The following is an 18,990-nucleotide window of genomic DNA, read 5'->3' on the forward strand; positions in this document are numbered from 1 at the left end:
GTCCTCATGACTTTCCAAGTCAGATTAATAACATCTGTGTAGCCAGCTTAAAATTCTATCATAGAACTGTATTTCCTCAAGAAGTTATCCTAAAGACCTCCATATATAGAAAGGACTAACCAGCATCAAACACACTATTTTATGGAAATCAATCTTTAAAGTTTATGGTAAAAAGGAAAAACAATCTAGTAACTTACCATATTTTTCATTTCCAGATGTTATCAAGCCCTGCAAAGATATTTAAAAGCTATTGCAATAAGTTCATATTATGTGCAATAAATGCAATATTTAATCTATGATAGGCATATACCCCACCCCCCAAAATTAAGTTGTATCAAAAAAAAATCCCCTCCTGTTATTGCATTCATTTATTTTTGAAACAGAATCTCATATAACCCAGGCTGGCTTCAAACTCACTGTATAGGAAAGGGTAGCCTTAAATCCTGACTTTCTTTCCTTCATCTAGGATCACAGACATGCATTAACCTTGCCTGGTTTCTAGAAAAAGAGAGCAATGGTGTTTTATCATGCTCGAAATTTTGTTATGCTTTACTTAAAAATTTCCCTTTTGTGTGTTGGTGTGTGTGTGTGTGTGTGTGTGTGTGTGTGTGCGCACACCTTTTGTGTGTATAGAGCTAAGAGGACGACGTGGGATATCCTGCTCTCCCATTCTGTCTGCCTTACTCCTTTGTGGCAGTCTCTCACTGAATGCGGATCTGGACTGGCAGTTGGGGGCATCAGTATTTATTCCCTCCTTACAGTACTGGGTGCTGGGGTTACAGGCATTTGAGGGCACACCTAGATTTTTACAAGGGTTCTAGGATTGGAACTTAGGTCTTCATGCTTGAACAGCAACTTCTCTGATCCACTAAGCCATCTCTGCAGCTCTTACTATACTAATGTACACTGTATTAAAAAACAAAACAAACAGTCCCCAGCCCCTACTCCCCACTAAGAACTAATGCATGCAGAAATAGGCATCTGTAATCTACCAACCATCTACTGTGTTTTATCAAACTGTGGTATCCCTGAGTACAAGTTACCACTACCAAGTGTTTCCTGAATATAAAACAAACCTAATCGTGCATTACAGGGGACAAAATATAGTAGTAGAATTCCCCAAATACTAAGTCCTGTTCATACCTCCAAAATGATTTGAAACATGTCTAATTTGTAAATAAATTTTCAAAAGAAAAGAGATGGCCTTATGAAGGCCAGGGAGTTTTAAAAAATATATCATATCTTAAAAAAAAAAAAAAAAAAAAGGGGCTGTATCTTGCTTTTTACATCAACTTTTAACCAGAACTCTCAGTATACATCAGGATGTGGTGATGTATATGTATAATATGTGTAATCCTTGAACTAAGGCAATAGAGAGGCAGGAGAGCCAGTGGTTCAAAGGTTCAAAGATTCAAATCCTTGAACACAGGGTAAGTTTGTGGACAGTCTGGCTACACAGACCCTGTCTCAAAAAAATTATAAATAAAACAAAACAAAACAAAATCCCTAAGAAACAGTAATAAAAAATGATCAACTATGGATATCAACAAAACATGGCTTGTCAAGTTCCAGTAAGACTAAGCACCTTCCCTTGTACTAAGGCTGGGCAAGGCGACCCAGTGTGAGTCCATGGGAAGCCTTCCCTTTTCTGAGTAAGTTAGGATAAACAGCTCTAAGACTGTACGCTACACCCACGGCAGAAGCCGGTAGGTTAGAACAATAAGGTCTAAGATGCTAAGCTAAAGCCATTCCATTTCCCAAAGAACTCACTTCAGATTCTCTTTGTTCAGACCACTCCTGACAGGGAAGTTCATTCCATTCAGGTCTCATAGATGTATCTGAGAAAAATGAAATTTCAATATATTAAAATTCTATCTTTAATCCTTGAATCAAAACTGTTTTCATAAACATGCCCACCTTGCTAATTAACATGCACTAAAAAGTAAAGTAGTAATGTTGTCATTAATGAATGACAAGACACCAACTACAAATACTGCATTTAACTTAATTTCAGTAGTTTCCAGTGACTATTAAAAACGCGATCATTCTACAATCTCAGGAAGGAAAAACAATACTACTTAAAGAGTTTTTCAAGTGAGTAATAAAAAGTGATTAGCATCAATTAAAACTCACATTTTAATTTTAATTACTCAGCTGCTAGATTAAAATCAGCAATGTAGAAGAAATACTCACTATGCTCACTTGCTAATACGAAAGATTCAGGAGTTCGTTCAGGAAGGGGAGGAGGTGACTCTTCACAAACATCCACATCTAAATTAAACACATAAAATCCAGACAGTTAAAAAGTAGTAAAATACCACTGAAACAACAAAGAACTTTGATATCTTTTAAAAGAAAAGGAAAAATCCCTGCCAGGTACCAAGAGTTAGTTACAAACATCATTACCACTCCATTCATGCTGGAGTAGAGCTAAAAATCTTACTGAGCAAAGAAGGAACAAACCCCACTGCTACTGTACAAAATGAATGCCTCTTCTAACCAACCAGCTTAAACTCTGAAGACATCACTCTGATTGTACCATGAGGGTGAAAGTCTTCAGTAAGGAAACCACTGGCTTGTTGGTTTTCCTGGTGATGTTCTGTGTGCAAAGAAAGCTGGTTACTTGGTTATAGTCAGTGTTCCTAAATGATTCAGCCGCCTAACTCTCATAAATTCTAGCACACCAAGCAATCTGTCCAATTCACCTCATAATCTTCACTCATTTGGAAATTATGTACTTGAATACCATTTCAAGCAACTACACTAACATTTGAAGTGCAAGTTATCCTTCTAATAGATATACTATAGCTATTAATATTTTAGTAACCCTTTATGTACTACCCCAAGTACTGTGAACAGTGTTGTCTGATTCTACATCAAGGATATAAATTGAAGTCATTTTAAATGTTTTTACATCAGTAGAAACCTAATTAGCTCCTATAAAAGATGAAAGACAATGCATTAAGCAAGCCACATAAGATAGCCTTACAACTCAGGATAAACCAGTGTACTAGGTCTTTGAATTCTCACTCTAGGGAAAGAAAGAAATCAAGAGCATACAGTTGTACACGTGTACATGGTCTAGGCAGGACAGATAAAGAAAACTATACTGAGGATCTTATATTGTTCTGCCTAGGCTTTATCCTTGTTTTCTTTGAAAATGAACAGTCTGGCAGGATATTATCTTGTTTTTACCATATTTGATAGCCATAAGCATTAAAAAAAAAAAAAACCCAAAATCAAGTAATTTTGAACAAGCATTGAGGCTGGCCAGCCCCTCTTATGTTTATTTAGCTGGTGACATACACACAAAATATAGCCTTGAGTCCAGAATCCCAATACAATACTTGATATATCTACCTAGAGTACCAGAACTATTTACCTTATCCAAGAGTGGCAGTGGGAAGGTGATAGGCCACCAAGCATCATTTCTCCTTGTCCTCTAATCACTAACTACCAGAGTAAGGAAATGGCTACTTCGGGGAAGGACACATGATACTGGCACTAAGTTCTGTATATTGCTAAGTAAGTGTTTGTCAGGTTCTTTCTTGATAACCATCACTTGTCAAGAATTCTAACTGTGGCCCTTACTTTCCAACTGCATGCTTCTCCTTGGATCTCCAAATGGCCTTTCATACAGTACAAGCTTCTGTCCAGATTACATAATCATGACTAGGGCTGGAGTTCCAGACTATAGAGTATTTGCCCAGCATGTAAGAGACCCACGTCTAATTCCCTGCAGCTCCTCTCCCCCACCCCCAGGAATTATACAGCCAGAGACTTCATTACTTTACAAAGGCTTCTGTACATTACAGTATATGGGGCCCACTCTAGTCAAATCTGAAAAAAAATTTCAGGCCTGAGGAAAAACAGAAGTCAAAATTCATAGTGCGTGTTTGGCCATGTACAGGTCCTGGGTACATGGAAAGAAGGGAAGAAAAGAAAAGAAAAAAAAGGAACTAATGAAAGAATTCATAATGAAAAATTTTGTCCGGCAGTAACTTATATAAAATACTATTTTTGGTTATCAAAACAATTATTGTGTTAATTCACTAACAAATTCTAACACAAAATTCCCTAATTTTTGTGTCAATTGTTTTTATGAAGCAAGTAACAAACTAAGTAATAATCAACTATAAAGTAAGTAATACACGATACAATCTACAGGGTAAGTAATTAGGAACAATTAAAAATAACTCTATTTGCCTGGTGGTGGTGGCGGCGGCTCACACCTTTAATCTCAGCACTCAGGAGGCAGAGGCAGGTGGATCTCTGTGAATTTGAGGCCAGTCTGGGCTACAGATTTAGTTCCTGGATAGCCAGGACTGCTACACAGAGAAACCCTGTCTCAAAAAACCAATAAAACAAACAAATCTCTACTTGTTTTTTTATTTTATTTCTATTTTATGTACAGTGGTATTTTGCCTGCACGTATATCTGTGAGGGTGTCAGATCCCCTGGAACTCCAGTTACAGATAGTGATGAGTTGCCATATGGGTGCTGGGAATTGAACTTGGGGCCTCTGGAAGAGCAAGTAACCAGTGCTCTTGACAACTGAGCCATCTCTCTAGCCCTGAAAACTAACTCTACTTTTGACAGTCATGGTAATGTATTATTCCTGTATATCTCAGAGCAGAGGATTGAGGCAGAAAAATAAAATCTCAGGCCTTTATCTTAAAAACAAAGCAAGAGAGAAGGCCACGGAGACTTCAAGAACCAATACTACACAGCAGGCACAGTGAAGCAAACTAGAATCCCGGTGCAAGGGAGTGGAGGAAGGCAGACCCCAGTTCAGGGCCAAGCTGGCCTATCCCAGGAGACCCTGTCCTCTAACAGTACATCTTATGACAAAGCAGGCCACTTAGAGCAGTCATGAAGTACAGACCCGTAGCAGTGCGTGCATGTGCACACACTTCTCAAGCCGGAAGGAATTAAACGGCCTCTAGTCAGCCGTGCACTTTCCAGTCTGCTGGGGGTTAACTTCCAACTGAAAGCAACTTTACTTATAAGCATTTGTGAAAAGAGTTCTTTAAAAAGTTATTTTGTAGTCAAAAATAGGAAAAAGGACTATTAAGCATTTACAAGAAGCATGGGTGAAATTAATGGCTAAGCAAGTGTTCTACAGTATTTGTATCACTGATACTTCAAATTATTTTTCTAGTTTATTTCTAATTATTTAGTCAGATAAATCTGACTTACACAAAGCACTAAGCTATACAGAATAGACAAAGCAATCTTCTAATAATGATATGAATACTATGAAAAACGCAGCTCACCGACACAATGATTAAATTATGGTAACAGTAAATATAAACTTATTTTAAAATGTTATTTATAAAACAACTAAATTTTGTTGTAGGTTCAAGCATGCTGTGAAATGAATCATAATGCATCGATAGAGCTAAACTGCATAGAAGAGAGATGGAGAGTCAGACTGTATTACCTTTGTCAGCACCTGAATGTGGCCTTCCTGTCACATCCTGTCCAGCAATGGACATTGGCAACACTTTCCTGGTAGACGCGCTGTCAGTACTACTGGCAGCGGAAACTGTGGCACTTGCTGTTGAAATGCTAGTCTTGTTCTTGGTCACAGCACCTTCACAGTCCCTTTCATCTGAGTCTGAGTCATCAGAGTGAAGAGGATTGGTAAAGCTGAGCGGTGCTCTCAACAGAGGGGAGCTGTCACGGTGATCCACAGGCTCACTGCTGTCCACTTCTGTTGGAGAGTTTGCTGTTGAACACACAGTTTTTACAGGCTGAGAATGGTTATCTGGTGATTTACCTTCAGATGAGTCAGATACAGGCGTGGCATTTTCAGGTCCATGAAATGACCATGTTACATGTCCTTTCTTATCAAGAGGCAAGCAGTCTGGCCGTGGTGGTGTGTGAGAGTTTTGGGATTCTTCTGAAGAATCAGGGGCTCTGTCTGAATGTGCCGCACTGTAGTCCACACAAGAATTCTGGGAGACACTATCAACTTTGAGATCACCTGAATTTAACTCCTGTGGCCTGGAGGTTTTATCAACCACAGACGACGAAGCAGATTTAATTTTGATCGCAGGTCCCCTATTCAAAAGTGTGTTCCCATCAAAACTTTTGGGGCCCTCTTGGAGAGGGACTTTCTTAATCTCAAAACTTAAATTTCGCTCTACTTTTTTATCTACGTTTTCAACAGCTGGTTCATTTTTCCCGGCGAGGTCTGATGATTTATTATAATTTCTGTTGAGGTCTGTTGAATGTTGCTCTGACGACACCATGTGCAACACTGGCTTTGGGTGGTATCTGTCGTTGTCCTGCCACACAGTAGTCACAGTGGGAAAGGCTGACGGGGGAGAAGGTGTCAAGATGGGTGGCACCGGGTGAGCTTCTGGTGGCTGTAGTATTTCTTCCTTGGCATCTCCTTCTACAAGGCAACTGGAAAACAACAGACTCAACTTTGAGAATGTTTAACATTTTAAAGTAAGTTGATTAATTATAATTTTGTAGCTAAAACTATTATATTACAACATGGTTATAAAGTTCTGTTTTGTAAGACTAAGGAAAGCCAGTATTTATCAAGGTAACACAGATGTATTCTTTTAAAGTTGTATATTAATGACATTAATTATGTCCATTCTATGACAGCCCAGGGTTACATATTGGAAAAAAGAAAAAATCTTAGTTACTTCTAAGATATATCTCAATATTTAAAATGTTGACATTACTGTTATTTCTTGACCTTTTTGTTTTAAAGGCTATACTCCTACTTTGGAATTACCTTCTGTTCTACCTTTCCCTTGCAGTTTTGTTTAGCTCAATCTATGGCCATCAGTGTTATTCACACTTATGACACCATGCGTTCTTTCATTCTGGAGCTTTCTTGTTTATCTCTTAGTCTTTTGAGTTGTAATGGCTTAGTTCTTAGCAAGTTCTCTAACTTTCCAGCAGATTCCCATGTGTCCTGGCAGGTCCAGCACACCAGGGAAGCATCAACACCACAGTCATCCCTCTTCAGACAGCATGAGACCCCATCCTCAGGCTACCACAGAACCTGCATTTCAGACTCACTTGTTTTCCAGCTTATTTCGGTGTGCTACACTCTCTCTCAACTATACACTTTTTGTTTTAAAATTGGTTTTGTTTTTAAAATCATGTTGCCTTTTCAACCAGAGTCTCAGTGCACAGCCTAGTCTGGTTCTAATTGTACAGTTTCCTGCCTCTGCCCTCCAAATTCTGGAATTATAGGTATATGTCACCTCACTCAACAGATGTAACCTTTTAGAGGACTTGTATATTTGTATCTTTAAAAGTACTGGTTTCTTACAAAGTTATAAAATTCTAAGTTGAAAATAACTGTTCTCTACAGCCTTATGCTTCTAATTAAGTATAGCTTAGTTGTAGTGAGTGTCCAGTAAGCAAGCAAATCTGGGTTCAATTCTTACCAGCAAACAATACACAACACCCCACCCTCAACACACACATCCATTGCTAGAGAGGTAATATATTAGCGGAAGAAATGATAAAACAGTGGAATCCTGGCACAGGTCAACTTCCAACACCCACATGGCAGCCCATAACTGTCTGTAACTCCAGTCCAATGGGGGGCTGATGCTCTTTTCTGGCCCCTATGGGCACCAGGCACACATGGGGTAGACAGGTGTAAATGAAGTTTAAACACCCATACACATTTAAAAAATAATTAAATAATTGTGTTTGTGTGTGTGTGCATGTATGTCCATGGAGGCCAGAAGTAGATACTGGTTCTACTGGAGCTGGCGTTACAGGTAGTTATGAGCAATGTGTCATGGGTGCTGGGAATTGAACTTGGGTCCTTAACTGATGAGCCATCTATCCAGCCTCATAGTTACTTATTTTTTATACTAAAAACATGGTGTCTTCTAGACGTCTAATATCTCAGAACTGAGAAGGATGCTTTTACCCATGTTGTACCTTTTCTGATCTCTGTTAATAACTTTAGAAGTTGTATCTGAGACCCACAGATGTCTTTAACAGTGAACGGAAACAACACAGAAAGCACAGAGTTGGAGAACCACTGTAGGAACAAGCACAGGACCCTAAGCATGCCAATCTGGAATCAATAATCAACACTCTGAAATTGTAAGTGATGAAATGAATTAATCTCATCTGTGATTTCCTTTATCCCTTCTGTTATATCTACTGTTATAAGTTTGACAATTATATTGTATTTTGTTTTCTTTTTTCCTTCCTTCCTCTTAAATAAATTTATTTATTTTACATCCTTGCCAGTTTCCCTTCCCTCCTCTCTTCTCAGTCCCTCTCCCCTACTCCCTCCCTCACCTCCATCTATTCCTCCTCGGTCTCTGTTGAGGAAAGGGCAGGTCTCCCATGCATAGCAACAAAACATGACATCTCAAGTTGCAGTAAGACTAAGCACTTCCCCATGTATTAAAGCTGGGCAAGGCGACCCAGTATGAGGAGTAGAGCAAGAGTCAGACACAACCTCTGTTCTACTGTGAGGAGTCCACAAGGGGCTAAGCTACACAACCGTAACAATATGCAGAGGGCCTAGGTCAGTCCCGTGCAGACTCTCTGGTTGTCAGTTCAGTTTTTGTGAGCCCCTGAGGCAAGGTTATTTAATTCTGTGAGTTTTCTTCTGGTGTTATGGACCCCTCTGGCTCCTACAATCTTTTCTCCTCTTCTGTGGAATTCCCCGGACTTTGCATAATGTTTGCCTGTGGGTTTGCATCTGTTTCCACCAGTTGCTGGATGAAGCCTCTCTGATGACACTTGGGCTAGGCACCAATCTGGTCACAGGAGATGGTCAGCTCAGACTATGTATCGGCTGTTACTACAAATCTTAGCTGGGGTCATCCTTGTAGATTCCCAGGAGATTCCCTTGCACCAGGTTTTTATTTGACCCTGAGATGCCCCCATTTTCAGTAGTCTCTTTCAGTACTCTTCCCCTCTGCTCCCTACCCTCCCATTTTATTTTCAATAGCTTAATGTCTTAATTTTTTATATTTAGTTCATTTAACCATCCAAAGTTTAATAGGTATTTGGTCTGATAAAAAAACACCCAAGTGTGTATTTTTATTTTCAAGATGGTAAATGGTTTTACAGCAGAGGAAAATATGACAATAAGTTAAGTTCTGTTTAGCATAAACATTCTTAGGAAAAATACTTTGTGTATGTGTGCTTGAAGTGTATGTATATGTATCACATGTATGCAGGAGCCTGCAGAGTTCAGAAGCATTACTGGATGCCCTGGGACTGGAATTACAGTTCACTGTGAACTGCCATGTGGGTGCTGCTGGGAACTGAACCCAGGTCCTCTGCAAGAACAAGTGTTTTTCACCACTGGAACATTTCTCCAGCCCCTACATTCACGTAAAAAACACATGTCCTGGGATCTGCATGTCTCTCTTTCCCTCCTTTTATCTGTGGGGTTAATGCATGTGCCACCATGCCAAACTCTGATTTAAGTGCTAGGGAGCAAAACTCACTCTCATGCTTGCATGGCAAGCACTTTACCCACTGAGCCCCAGTGATTGTTTGTAACTAGGAGAAACAAATTATTGGACTTTTCTAATTAAATGCAGTCTAGTGAAGACCAGGCTGTAGTTGAGGATGTGGGATGTGAATGTGCATATACCACAGTGACAGAAGACAGCTTCCAGGAGTTGACTCTCTCCTTCCACTGGGGATTGATCTCAGGTCACCAGAGTCCCCTAACACTGAGAGACTTACACCCTGAGTTGTCTGACAGCCCTGACCTTGAACTTCTGAGCTTTCCGCCTTTACCTTCCAAGTGCTGCAGTACATGCCTGGTCTGAAACATGCTATTTATCACTGTTAAATGGGCTGGCCCTCTTATTATTTTCCTCCAATTTTTCTTTGATAATTTTGGCTTCTAATACATTCAGAAGCTCTTGTAACATACTGTCAAGTTTTAGAAAGCTATATTCTGGTGTTTTGACAATTGTGGCAAATTAAAAAAAAAGTACCTTAAATATTATTTCAAAGCTAAGTGAAGCCAGATGGTGGTGGTGCACGCCTTTAATCCTAGCATTCTCAGGGAGAGGCAGGTGTATCTGAGTTCAAAGCCAGCCTGGTCTACAAAGCAAGTTCCAGGACATCCAGAGCTACACAGAGAAACCTTGTTTTGAAAAAACAAAACAAAACAAAAGAAACCCCCCCCAAAAAAGAAAAAGCTAAATGTCATAATTTTTCCAACCAATAAACTTTAACTTTTTTCATTAGTCAAAACAATAAACCTCTACTTAAAATTCTAGTTTCTGTGACTGTCTGCTGTTCTATAAATAAAACTCTTTAAGACAACTTACTTGAATTTAATGCAGCTGTCTTTTAAAAAGTTAAAAACTTGAGGCTGGTGAGATAACCTGGCGATTAAGAATACTGTTGCTTTCCCAGAGGACCAGGGTTTGATTCCCAGCACCCACGTGGTGGTTTACAACCACTCCTAGTTATAGGAATTCTGGTATACCCTTCTTAAATACCTACATAGAGATTTGCCTGAATACACATATACATACATGCAGGTAAAATACACACTAAATCAAATGAATAATCCCTCCTGCCCCCCAGACAGGGTTTCTCTGTGTAGCTTTGGAGCCTGTCCTGGAACTCGCTCTGTAGACCAGGCTGGTCTTGAACTCACAAAGATCTGCCTGGGATTAAAGGCGTGCACCACCGCCCAGCAAATGAATGAATCTTAAACAATAAGCCCACTTACTGTGTCTTGTCCCAGGCTACTGTTTGCAGCAATCCTCAACTCTGCCTCAGTTTCTTCAATGCTAGCCTTACATCCAGCATCATTCGATTGTAGACTTGCTGTTTTCTCAAGTCCTAACACATTTTATGCTGTTTGTGGGCTTCCCAAATGAAGACAGTCCTAAACTAAATGCTTCAACATGAACAAACCACAACTCCTTATTTGAATCTCACAAATGTTCTTAGTTTTATACACAGGTGTGAAGTCTAGTGCATTTTCGCAGGCAGCACTCTGTTGGGAGCAGGCATTCATGCTATCTTTTGCATATACAATATTTTCTCAGGGGCTGGGTGTGTAGCTTAGTGGTAGAATGCTTGCTTCCCACACAGGAAGCCCTGGGTTCCTTTCTCCTTTATGGCTCTACACCACTGTTTTCCAGTCATCCTTTCCCTTTCTGTTATAATCAGGATCTTAGAGAACTTCTTCTGCTCAAACCTGCTATTCTCATCATATAATGAAACCTTGGCCGATACAGGTATTTGGGCACCTTGTTCTTACTTATGAATTTACTAGTTCTCCTATCCTAAAACCACTTTAAAGGAAGCTAAGGAAATAGTTCCTATTCTAACACCAAAATATGTATCCTGAGACAATGTACTACTGACATTTTATATAATAAAATAGAACAAAAACTTTAGCATACCAGTAACAAACAATTGCAAATGTGCTACATCCTAATGAAATAACCAGTTACAAAACTAAGACATGTTGAGAATCTGTCCTTTTAGTTAGGTCTCTTAGAGACAATGTGCTAAGACACACAGACCTCCGAGTCCTTGGTGGCTTCGGAGGAGGAGAATCTTGTTTTTCACTATCGATGGAGCTGACCATATTTCCAGTGGTAATTTCATTCTGCCAAGGGGAAAAAAGGTTTCACTAAAGTTACAGGAAAAATAATTTTTCTTGATTGACACATGAAAGAAGTGAACCCACAAAGCTGTCCTATTACCTCCATATACAAGCGGAGTTATGTATCCCTAACCCCGCATGCAAACACACACACCCCTTAATAATAATTTTTAAAAACTGAAGATTCAGTAAGATCATTTAAGCTAAAATGGCAATGAATTACAACAACAAAAGAGGGACTTACTAGTGGCCTTATAATTCTGCTTTTTAAAGACCATGAAATACATTGGGCATGGTGATTATATGCCTACAACCCCAACACTCAAGAAGGCTGAGGCAACAGAACCTCAGACAGTCTGAGCTACATAGTAAGATTGTCCCACAACACAAAAAAGTATGGAGTATACACAAAAAAGTACAAAATGTTACACTACCATGCCAAAATAAAATTCAAGTACACCCAACTTATAATTATTGAGTTGTGGGTGACAGTGAAGGGAGAATAATGCAGTTAAAAATTTAAAACATAGCTTGTACTTGAAAATTAATGAAAGCCGGGCAGTGGTGGCGCACGCCTTTAATCCCAGCACTCGGGAGGCAGAGGCAGGAGGATCTCTGTGAGTTCGAGGCCAGCCTGGGCTACCAAGTGAGTTCCAAGAAAGGCGCAAAGCTACACAGAGAAACCCTGTCTCGAAAAATAAAAACAAAAAAAAAAGAAAGAAAGAAAGAAAAATAATGAATACTGACTTTAAGATCTTTTCTATATTCTACTTATTGAGTTTGTAAAACTAAATCTCTACCAGAACAGAGTAAAAGTAAAGTAAGTTAATAAAACCCAGGTCAGATAAAAGTAACTTCTGTCATGAACATTCTCACACAGCTAGAATACAGGATCACAAATACTAAATCTTGGTAAAAAGCAAGTTTGCCAAGGCTAGTAAGCAAAGAATACTTACACCATCAGTGATTTTTTGTGCTCCGTGAATTTCATACAGTTGTAGCTGTTTTTCAAACAGTTGGGCAATAGCTCTATGAACAAGCTCATATTGCTCCTATTAGAAAGAGAAATGATAAACAGGAGACAATGAAAACACCAGAGAAAACATTTTTGAAAACATAATTTATAAAGAAAAAAATCAACTATACCTTTGTTTGTACTGCAGAGTGCCTTTGTGTTCTCATTTCTTGTATTAAATTAAATACATTAAATTCCTCTGGAATTTTCTAAAACAAAGAATTTAACATATGTAACTATAGACCCCCAAACCCACATTTTCACACAGCCCTCATGAGCATGCTGGACAACTGCAAACATCTACTGTGAACTACCTTTCAGACATGGGTGACTGTGGACAGAGTCCATCCGACCCTCAGTAGTCACACTGCGGAGCGTGACTACAGCACACAGGGAGTAAGAGGCCATGGCAAACTATGATGGATGAGTAGAAACTAAATAGTTACGAAGGGGCTGAGAAGAAGGCTGAAGTCTGTAAAGTGCTCATGTAAGTGTGAGGACCCGAGTGCAGATCCTCCGTTCCCACACCATGCCAGGGGTGCTGGTAGAGTTTGAAACCCTAGTGCTGGGGGAACAGCTGTCCTAGCTAAGTCAGTGAGTTTCAAGTTTACTAAGAAACATTACCTCAAAAATATGGTGGTAAATGAGCCAGGAAGACAGTTGATATCAACCTCTGACCACCACATGCAAGTGCACACACCTGTGCACACATGAACATATACATATACCATACATACATGCATGTAAACACACACACAAATTTGAGTAAAAAGTTATTCTGTGAAATGAAGGAGATATATACAACCATGGGAGACTGATTATTTGGAGAACTAAGAAACTGAAGATGGATATGAAATACACTGGGCACGGTGATATATGTCTACATATAATGTAAGGTTACTTGAAATCAGACTGTAAATATAACAAAGAGTTTGACTTCACTCTCTAGGCCACTGTGTCCTTAGACATTCTGTAAGCTTCCTCTCCAGGTGATGACTGTAGAATCACCTGGATAACACCTGTACATTTCAAACTGAGACTACAATCCTGAGATACACACTCTGCCAACTATTTCTCCATGAAAGATGACAACAATCTGAATGATCAAGCAGGGACCACAATTGAAAAATACAACTTTAACGATGTGTCAAACAAAGATTTTAAATTTTTCCCCAAATTTTGTTTGCTGGTATTTATGTAACTATCTCTTCTTTTTCCAATTTAATTTCTGACTTTAAAAATACCTATTTATTTGTATTTTATGTGTGCTTTTGATTACATGTATGTACATGCACCAAGTGCTTGCTGATACCTGCAGAGGTCAGAAGGCACAGGATACCCTGGACCTGAAGTTATGTGCCACCATGTGGGTCCTGGAACTGAACTCTTTACTGCTAGGCCATGAATCTAGTCCCATAGTTTTTTATTTTTATGGTAAAAGTGAGATCCAGGCACAGTGGCACATGGTTTTAATCTCAGAATTTGAGAGCCAGAGGCAGGTGGACCTCTGTGAGTTTGAACTACATAGTGAGTTCTAGACAGTCAGAGCCACAGAGAGACCCTGTGCTTCAAAACAATCAAAAATCTGAAAGAATCCTAGTGAAGTTCCTCATAAAAAATTTTCCTATTAGGGAAAGGTTAGTTTTGAGGAATAAAAAAAATTAAATTTAATCCTACAGATTCCTCAAGAATTATTTAAAACTTGTTCACATATTGCCCCCCTCCCCAGGTGGGACACAGGTACAAAGGCAGGGAAAAAGAAGAGAGACAGGAGGTAAAAGGAAAACTGAACATTGTAACTGATGATGTTTTACTGCTGACTGATATATTCCTAGAAAATTTCAAGCTATGGAAGATTAAGTTTGCCTCTAACGCAGAGAAAATTAACACAGTACAGACAACAAAAGAAATACATACACACAGAGATAAAGCTCTTACAGACCGTTATGTCTTCCACAACATCAAACACAATTTATGGAAATAAGTAGTAGTAGAAACAACAATGCCAACAGACACCCCAACAAGTAAAAATCCCACAGACAATGAATTACAGGCCAGAATTTTATCCTAGGCACTTTGGCCCCATAGTCAGCACCACAGGTGAAAATATTTAATAAGTACAGTACATTGACATCAGGTTAACATGGAATATAGGAACTACCGGGCAGGAGAAAGCCCAGCAAGGCACTGACTTGGTCAGAATCTTTCTCTTTATCACGTAGAGCCATTTCCCTGATGCAAGTGGTATTCATTTAGTGGAAACAAATCCCTGCCCCGGCGTCCAGTCCAGAATCTCAGGCAGTACTCCTGAGATTATACTCACTATCTTTATCTACATGGTAAAACTAATCCTGGAAACATAGTCTAGGAAAACATGCTGTAATTTTAACAGTTAATATTAATGTGAAGCTCAAAATATAATGTACTTGAATATAATGCTATATAAGAATCATTCTTACCCCAGCTTTTAGTAAGTTCCATGTGTAATCTATGGCACAAATAGCACCTGTTCTTCCACAGCCTGCACTAAAGATACAAAGTTTGAGAAAAAACAACTTGATTTTTAAAAATAAAAGGCATATTTACATTTAGAAGCAAAAATCATTTAAGATATCATTGATGAAATTCTACTTAGTGAACAAAATACAAATGAAGTACAGGAACAGCATTATCCTTAACATTAAAATTTGAACATTTAAAATTTTAATTCAAGGATTTCTAACAGTAAGTGACTCACAGGAAAGCTGTAAGCCTTTAACTCTGTACCAGTAACAGCCCATAGAGATAAAGTTTTTCTCGAAAGTTGTGAGCATAGTAAAATGCTCAAGATGGTGTTATGTTTAATTTTAACAGGCATGGGAAGGAGAATGCTACAAGACCTGAGAGTCAGCTTTAGAGCCCGTCAGTGATGTCTGCAGCCCCATCCTAGAAACAAAGACAACTGACTACCCCATCTCCTGGAGGAGTAGTAAGAGATGGATTTTTCAAAATGATGTGCTGATTAAGAGGGAAGCATTCTTGTAAATATACTCTAGAGTTGCGTGTGCTGAAACCTGCTGTGCTGATGGAGCACGTAAGCAGCTGAGGCAGGGGAGTGTTTGAGTCCCCAGGCAGTTTGGGAGGTTTTAAGATCCTGTCTACAAACACACACTACATTTCAAACAGATGCATTTTCGCTCCATTTGTAGATGTACTTAAGTTACTGAAGTTAACACTTTTGTTGCTTAAAAGCATTAAATAACCAATTTTTAAAACTAGAAAAATCCAACTGAAGTAGACTCAAGAACTATGGTTACTGACCAGATAACAGGACAGAAAAGGAAATAATTTTAAATAACATGTAAAAAAAAAAAAAAATCAAGTCAAAACAATTTATCTTTCAATTCCAGAACAAAACACTTTTCTATTTTAACCAGTTGACTACAACACACCACTGAACTAATTATGGGAAAATTGCTTTAATTCATAAATGTGTTAGATGATTCCCAAATTTCTACCAGCAAGCCACTTCTGGAGTAAGAGGCAGAAAGTAGTCTTCTTCACTAGTCATAAGACACCAGTTAGGTTAAAAAAAAAAAACCTCAAAATTAAAATAAAATCTTTTAAAAAAGAAATTAACCAATAAATCTCTTATGTCTGAAAATCAGGAGTCAAGTAGCTTTTATACTATTTGGAAATACAGATTTATCTAAGGGAATTCTACACTAGGTTTGAAAAATCCTACATGTTACTAACAATAAAATCTATAGTGCAAAGCTACTGCAAACATTCTTCACGATCACTCCAACATTTATTCTTTTTAAAATTGTATTCTCCCTAACATTTTTATAGACATTATACATGTAGACCTTAATTTGGATGAGAAATGTCCTCCATAGATTCATATTTGAACACTTGGTCCCCAGTTGGTGGCACTTTGTATGTGGAGGTGTATTGTAACCTTTAAGGAACAGAGCCTTGCTGGAGAAAGTATATTATTGGAGGTGGGCTTTGAGTTATAGTCTTGCCTTACTTCCTGATACTGCTGCCATGTCTTTCCTAACGTACTTTATCCCTCTGAAACTTAGGCAAAACAAACTATGTCTTCCTTAAACTGTTCTGGGGCACAGTGTTTTCTGACGACAGCAGCAGCAGCAGCAGCAGCAGCAAGTAACAACACAGTGGTGTGATTGTCCTTGTTTAACGGGCGCTGCTTACATGGCTTAATGTCCTCCTTGGCTTTCCCTAGCTTTTGTTTGTTTATTGGGGGTTTTCTGTTGTTGCTCTTCCTCTTCCTCCCTCCCCCGCTCTCATTCTGAGACACAGTCTCACTCTACAGCTCCTGGCCTCTACCTCATACAGTCTCTCAAGCAGTGAGAGTCTAGGCATGAGCCATCAAGTTCTCGAATACTTTTAAATTAAAACCAAGTCGGGTATGGTGGCTCATCCTTGCTTGCCATTCCAGCACTGGGGAGGAAGAAGTGAAAGTTCAAGGCTCACCTGGGCTCCTGAGACCCTGTCTTAAAAAAAATACTGGTCATCCAAATGAGCCACGCATTTAAAAACCTTTCCAAAAAGGGTTGCAGCAAAGAGTTCTATCATAAATGTCACCTGGGGTGCACTGAAGTAGAAAGGTTGTCAGGTGAGACAGGGGACATTGGAGTCACAGTATTTAAGGATGTAAAAATCACAGAAATGCTTAGGCACACAGTCTTAATTTCCCAGGCATGGAAAATTAAGGCTATCTTCTGGCCAACTGGAATGTTCCTTCACTTTTCATTTTAAAAATTTCAAGGCTTCTGAGTAGAAAAATAACCAGAAAATAAAATAGCTCAATGTGTTCAATTAAAAACAGATGGTTATCTTACTTAACACAATTAACCTCTAACCCACACTTGGAACACAAAATTCACTTGGAACACACTTGGAACTCCTTCAAAGATAAACAATGTCATATCCATTGCCCTAGAACTTGAATGCTGGGGTTTACATGTCAAAATGATTGATTTTGCAAAAAGTAATTGGAATTTAAACATTACCTGAAAAGAGTGAAAACATTTCTATAAAGCAGTTGAAAAAATATATATATATATATACCTAAACTTAAGACTACTAAGGGGGCAAGTCATTATTTAGTTTTAGGTAATGCTATACAGCACAATTTAATAAAGTTGTCCAGTAAACATGTACCAACAGTTTATATCTAACTTAATACAAAAATGCTAGGCCAGGTATCATGGCATATACCTGTAATCCAAGCAGGGGAGGGGAGGGAAGGAAAAGCAGTCTTGGCTGTTGAACAAGTCTGATGCCAGCCTGGCCTACATAAGACAAGGTTTTTAAGGCCTTTGATCCTCAAAAAACCTTGGGAGATGGGCATATTTAACAATAAGTGAATGCCACTCACCACAATTTCTTAAAAGGGGGAGGGGGGAGAGTGCTAGTTTCGTGCTCTGCTAACGATTTCAGGCAGTTAGTTAAAACTATCATTTCATGGTATGACAGGCAGTGGGGCAGACATGGAGGCTTGCTCCTCAGGAAGAAAAACAACACTGAAAGTTTTGTCACTTGGAAAACACCTTACAACCTACATTGTACGAGCTCTGAAATGGGGGTATATCTTACAAATGACATCTTTACTGTGTAACTGGCAATGGATTTGTCTTTTAAATTTTCATGTTTAATAAGTGTAAGATAATTAACTTTTCCTTGTTTTTAAAGACAGTCTTACTAGGTAGCCCTGATTGGCCTTGGACTCTTGAGATTCTCTTGTTTCAGTTTCCTTGGTTTTGAGATTATAGCCATGTTCACCACACCCAGCACTTGTTTGGACATCAAAGGTATCTTAAGCCAGTAAGACCATTTCTCTGCCTATCTATATACACTTTTTTAAAGACTGAGGCTTTATCACTCATGAAAATTTGCCTGACATTGATCATATCGGGGAATGTGACGATGATTTACTGTAACATTTAGACAGCCTATTAACTAGATTAGATTGTATCAATTCACAGGGCCTCAAACATACTATAACGGGGCTAGGAAAGCTCAAGATATAGTGCATCAAATTAATGTAGAAGTAAAACTTTATTTCACAACAAACTTAAGCACTCTACTTCTCTACATTTAGAAAATTCTTTTGTACCTGCAATGAATACAAATAGGCACATCTTCATGTTCTTGGTATTTCCTCATCAAGCTTATCATGTCCAGGATAGAGTCAAACGATGAAGGAACATCATGGTCTGGCCAGTTCACATAATGAAACTGATAGAGTCGACGAGACTCCTTCATAAAAGATGAATTCAGTAATTAGAAAAATGTATTTACAAACTTCTAAGCTATGTATTTCATTTAATATCATTTCTAAGATATCTTTAAAAAAATCAAATAA

The 18,990-nt window shown here is 38.7% G+C and overlaps 1 protein-coding gene across 2 annotated transcripts in view; it reads right to left on the minus strand.

Moving 5' to 3' along the window:
- Positions 1-18,990, minus strand: part of Ptpn12 (protein tyrosine phosphatase non-receptor type 12) — a 75,796-nt gene that overhangs the window by 15,133 nt on the left and 41,673 nt on the right. For both annotated transcript variants that reach the window (XM_028890936.2, XM_037203558.1), the window contains 9 exons: positions 18,742-18,884; positions 15,077-15,143; positions 12,749-12,826; positions 12,559-12,654; positions 11,520-11,605; positions 5,444-6,414; positions 2,194-2,271; positions 1,771-1,838; positions 198-228 (listed from right to left, as the gene is read on the minus strand). In XM_028890936.2, the coding sequence (XP_028746769.1) occupies positions 198-228; positions 1,771-1,838; positions 2,194-2,271; positions 5,444-6,414; positions 11,520-11,605; positions 12,559-12,654; positions 12,749-12,826; positions 15,077-15,143; positions 18,742-18,884 (1,618 nt within the window). The remainder of the gene's footprint in view (positions 1-197; positions 229-1,770; positions 1,839-2,193; positions 2,272-5,443; positions 6,415-11,519; positions 11,606-12,558; positions 12,655-12,748; positions 12,827-15,076; positions 15,144-18,741; positions 18,885-18,990) is intronic.

The sequence above is a fragment of the Peromyscus leucopus genome, chromosome 3 (assembly GCF_004664715.2).
Source record: "Peromyscus leucopus breed LL Stock chromosome 3, UCI_PerLeu_2.1, whole genome shotgun sequence".
Lineage (NCBI taxonomy): Eukaryota > Metazoa > Chordata > Mammalia > Rodentia > Cricetidae > Peromyscus > Peromyscus leucopus.